We start from the raw sequence: 5541 nt of genomic DNA, 5'->3' as shown, positions 1-5541 counted from the left end.
TTTTTTTTTTTTTTTTTTTCCAACCAAGGTGCCACAGCCTTGAGATCCTTTCAAGGGTGCCGTGGGGTGTTATTCAATGTTAGCACTGTTAGGTGTGAGGATTGGATTCACATGATAAACCCAGAGATTTCAAATAGGAATCTGTAGTGATAAAAATATTCTGGTCTGTTGTGGTCTTTCTGAGTTCTTTGCAACAGAAGAATCTCTCTTTTATTTTCTTGTAAAAAACAAAACAAAAACCCAAGTGAACACTATGAGCTGGTGTTTTCCTAGGTGTTCACTGAACCTCTTCAGGGGTGCTGTGAGTCTAACGATGTTGAGAACCACTCTTGTAGGCTAGCATAGTACATTACAGCAGTGTCATAAATAGAAAATTTGAGGGAAATAAAACCTTGGCAGCTGATCTTCGACATTAGGTCTTTTATCTTCTGAGGAGCTTCTTTTCTGTAGATCTGTATTGAAGTCAATGAGATTTCATGCAGGCACTGGGGTCCAGCTGTTTACTGCTGCTTGCACTTGCAAGACTCAGGTCTTAATTATGAATGTAAGTGTGAATTGAGGCAAGAGGGCAGATGTTTCAGCATTTAATACTAATTATGTCTAATTTTTTCAGTCTAAACCAGAGACTTAAGTTGCTTTTTGGTACTTAAGATGTTTTTATTTAATTTTGAGTGTTTAGTCATTTGTGACTAAAAATGTGCAATTTCACAAATTTTCTCCCCTTCTCATTTGGGTAGTATAAAGCAAACTTGAAGGTATAAGAAACTTCCCAAAATATTTTATGCTAAATCACTTTTTCTCTCTTCTTGTCAATATGTACTTTGGCATCTTTTATAAAAGATGGTAAAATTATGGCTGTATCCTCAAATTTGGGAAGCTCTAAAACTTTTCTTTCACTTTCTAGCATTTATGAAGTGCAGCAGTGAAAGGACAGCCCCGGTCATTGTCTTTGTTTCCAAAATGTTTGCAGTTGATTCTAAGGCACTACCACACAACAAACCAAGGTAAGAAAAATGTAGGGATTGACCTTCCATTTTCATTGCACCAGGCATCCCCAAGGAACTGAAACATAGTCTAAGTTTGGATAGATTGCTTTTGGTTTGAATCACTCAGGGTGGGATACGGTTAAATAAAGTTAATTTAGATCAGCAACCCAAAAGTCCAGTTTAAAACCATTTTTATCAGCTTTTCCATTGTATGCCTTTCTTCAAAAAACCAAAAAATGTATTTTTTCATTGGTTGATATAACAATTAAAACATGTTGATTTACAACTAAATCATGTTTTTACAGTAGATTTGGTACATATGTTTCTTAGGTACACGAACTACATGCAGTAAAAGCTCTGTTATCCACCATCCCCCTGGAATGGGGGATGTCAGATAACAAAATATGCCGGTTAATTTAGTGGCCCTGGCCACCGCTTCTCCTGATGTCTGGGGCGCCGCTCCTGTGGCATTGCCGCCCCTCCTGTGGGCCCTGCAGGACAGGGAGGTGGGCCCCACACAGCCTGTTATGCCCCCAGGCAGTGGGGGCTCGGCAGCGTAGGCTGCTTTGCCCCGAGCCACGGGGGCTCGGAGAAACCAGAAGTGCCATGGTGGGCACTTCCGGTTTCACTTTATCTTACAAGCCAGCATGCCAATGGAGCATGCTGGCTTGTAAGATGCCGGTTAACCGAACTTTTACTGTACATATATGTTTTAAAGTATATATAGGTTATTTGGATCATTAGAAGTACTACATATAGTATGCTAAAATGGTGAAATATGTAGTTCTTATTCACTTGAAAATTAACTTAATGATTACTTTTGCTCATATTTGTATAAAGCTGTGTTAAGATGACAACTTGAATTTAATTTAAACGCGCAAAACCAGAACTTCAAATTTATTAAACCAAATTTTAATGTTTTGGATACAGAAACTTTGTTTTTTAATCAAAATATGGTGCACATTTACAACTAACTAATTTATTAAACACTAGTTTTAACTGTTATAGTGTTAGAAGTCTGAACTGTGGCTAGTGTATTTAAGCCAATTATTTCAGCTCACTATGGGGAAAATTTTCTAAAATGCCTATGTAGTCATTTGAGCTTGAGTTCCTACTTGCTTAATTCTCTTTAAAATGAGATATAGTCATAATTTGTAATCTGTTTTGAAACTTTTTAATCCCTTTCAATTTTTAGAACTCCATCAATCTCATCTTCTTCCCTTTTTTAATTCATAGACTGGAAATGAAAACAAGCTTTCCTGCTTTTTTTTAGTTCCCAATCAATTTTTTTTCAGCTTTGCATGCTCCATCTCCTTTCTCTGCACCAGAAATTAACAACAAACCAAGATTTCTTCTCCCTGTGACTAACCCATCATACCCTTTTCCCTTCTCTTCTCCCTCTCACCCTAATAAACGATATTTTCTGCTATTGGATCTGAAGAGAAACCAGGGGTTCTGTTATTGGAACCCCTTAGCCTTGTGTGCTGTAGTATTTTAGTTTAGAGGCATGGATAGAGCACTTGAAAAGTTGATGTTTACATCTCTCTACATATCCAAAGGGACCAAGAAAAGCATTGAACTGAAGTACCCAGAAACATTAAGAAGCAGGAGGTTTGTAGTTACTGAGTAGATGGTTGTTTTCCCATGAGCTGGAGAATAAGCCTCCATTGTGGGTGCCGATTCATAAATATTCATGATTTGAGAGCTGAACTAATCAGAGGTAAGAGAGAATAAAACAGGAGTTAGATACCATCCAGGTGGACTCAGTGGATAATCCTTATCAAGGAGTACGTATGATAGTGTCTGATGGAGTCAGGGGCCAGATTCCAACACCTATGATGACTTCGCTGATCTTTTGCATCCAGTGGTTTCGATTCTGCATCTTTTGCAGGGTCAGACTCCTAATGCATGAAATATTGTGCTATATCTTTAAGGCTTGACTTCAAAAGTTGGAAGCTTTCCCCCTCATTCTGTATATAAAAGAAAATCAGCCTTTAACTCCACAGGTTTTAGTAGAGGCTCTTTGACTCAACATGCTTTATTTAAAGCATTTAATAATGATACTAAATTTATACCTTAGCGTATGCTATATTACATTCAAATTTCATTTTAAGGTGGCTTATTTTTAAAAAGGAAAACTTAATTATAATTTAAATAAAAAAATCAATTTAAATTAAAAAAAAAAATCAATTTTTCCACCCTGGAATCACTATTCTTTAAACTGAATCAAATACTTGGAGCAAGGAGGAGGAATGTTGGATAAATTTAAGACTGTTATTGTTTCATGTATTTTGAAAATCTAGTGTGCATGTTTAAAATCAGTTTAAATATTTAGCTTTAAAAAATATGTTTAAAAAGGTGTTTGGAAAACAAAATTATTAATTTAAACCCATATGCACAGAGATGGCTAGGCTTGTCTGTCTGTCAGGCAGAGGTTGGCAAGGCACGTGCAAGGGTCTAAGTGGTCAAAGAGGTCTGAGCTTTCATGTCAGTAACTGATAAAGTAGGTTGTTGCCTGTGAAAGCTCACGCCTCTCTGAATCAGAGCAGGGTATTAGCTTAGAGACTTCTGTCTGCTTAAACCCATGTGGTATCCTGATATCTTCTTCTTGTGTCCAGTCTGAGATTTGATGACAGGTATTTAGCAGAATTCACAGATTCGTTAGAATCTGACAGGTCCACAATGTGAGCGCTTCTGCTATGGCCATTAGGGCAGTTGGAACTGATATTGTCTGTTGTTCAAGGATCCTTGTTTGATAATATGGTTGAATTATAGTGCTTTTTATTTAGGGTAAATGCAATACTTTGAGAAGTTGGCTCTGTTCCAATTTTTAAATGCTTTTAAGGGTTTTTTTGTGATAGCTTTTATTGTTTAATACTTGTGTAATTTGCTCCAGGGGTTGGACCTGCCATGATTTCATGTATTCCCGATACACATTTTATAACTGTTTCAGCTAAAGCCTTTCACAATTTTGAATAATGTAATACTTCATCTTATATTCAGGGGAAGTAGACTTTCCTGAGACGTTTATAATAATGGGATTTGTTTTAAATTTTTATCCATGTAAGCTAAGCCACTAGAGCATTTTAGATGGAGTTGACTTTTCTGTTCAGCAACGCTTTCGTGAATACTGTGACAGCTTTTCACTGTAGATTGAATGATATAGAATATATTTGCCCTGTTAACTAAATTACTATTTATTATTACTATTTCACTCAAAATTATCATATACCCAGTCTTCCTTATTGTGGAATTTATGTTGCTTATTGCTGTGCTAATATTTGAAAACTGTTTTGGTAATGAAAATATTACTACAGTGTTGCATTCCAGTACCTATTAAATAAATTCTGTCTGAGTTCATTCCTTAACAATGATAAAGAATTCAGTTGGTGCTTGGTAACTTAAAGTGTTTTGATTGTCATCGTTTATCATGTCCAGCTGAAAGTATAAGTTTAATAGTGGTAAACTAAGCAAATGGAATTATCCTTGTTTTACTTATTTTTCCACAAGGACTTAAAATTCTTCCAGTGGATTATGCATAGTAATATTCCTTAATTTTTATTTTACTGCTAACATGATGCAGAAGCCTCATACTTGTAATGCACAGGTTTTAATGTTTGTTTAGTACATTACTTGAAGCCATAGGATTAATAGTGTTACATACGCATAATTTAATCATCTAGATGCCTGTTTGGTGATGGACTCTGGAGGTTTATGTGAACCTTATATGAAAAATACTTGGTTCCAAGCCAGGTGATAATTATGAGATTTGCCAACTAGTACAGGTAGAGTTAAACTTTCTACTAATGCAGTTGATTTTTAAAGAACTCAAATGTTTAATTATCAAGGTTAACCTCAGAATGATGGCTGTTAGACTCTTTCCTTTCCAAAACATCCTCAGATACAGTTTCAGTGGCAAAGAACTGAAATTAGTTTGAGGTGAAACATTTAAATTCACACTTTTTAATATGTTCTTGGATGGTAACTTGCAAAGAGAGCAGTGGATTACGTGTTTGTTCTTGCTGGTATTATATTTTCCTTTAGAGTATCAGGCAAAACAATCATTTGCATTGGGGGACTGATGCACTGGATTTATTGACTGTGAATCTGAACACTAGATGGTGCTATCCTGCTGTTTTATCAGTTTAGCAGTTGTGTATTGAACATGTGGCAGGATGGCTCCTATTTATATTTCAGCTAGTACAGCACTGACCTATTTGAAATGGTTTCCTGCTGTGTCTACCCATGGTAGATGCCCTGGTGGCCAGAAGAAGAAATTACCATAAGCGACAATTTGTAAACAAGAAATATAATCTCCCCCACCAGAGTTACCTGCAGGAACTGCTCTCTAGGCTGCCTGACAGCCATGCGCATGCATGTGAACATGGTACCCCTTGCTTGCCCGCCCTCCTCCCGCTCCCTCTCAGCCCCATGCAAGCAGGATCTCTGCCAGCCTGCAAAGAGCTCTATGCAAAAGCGCAAAGTCCATGTGTTTCTCCATTAAAATAAGAAATTGACATTTTTCTCAGGGGTAAAAGGGGAAACCCGCATTCTT

At 36.7% G+C, this 5541-nt stretch overlaps 1 protein-coding gene across 2 annotated transcripts in view; it reads left to right on the top strand.

Moving 5' to 3' along the window:
* The window catches only part of EFL1 (elongation factor like GTPase 1), a 384491-nt gene that overhangs the window by 38942 nt on the left and 340008 nt on the right, over positions 1 to 5541 (top strand). For both annotated transcript variants that reach the window (XM_019504107.1, XM_019504108.1), the window contains one exon: positions 905 to 1004. In XM_019504107.1, the coding sequence (XP_019359652.1) occupies positions 905 to 1004 (100 nt within the window). The remainder of the gene's footprint in view (positions 1 to 904; positions 1005 to 5541) is intronic.

This window comes from Gavialis gangeticus, unplaced genomic scaffold, assembly GCF_001723915.1.
Source record: "Gavialis gangeticus isolate Ggan-Ray unplaced genomic scaffold, GavGan_comp1, whole genome shotgun sequence".
Classification (NCBI taxonomy): Eukaryota; Metazoa; Chordata; order Crocodylia; family Gavialidae; genus Gavialis; species Gavialis gangeticus.
This window is presented reverse-complemented; position numbering and strand designations above follow the sequence as displayed.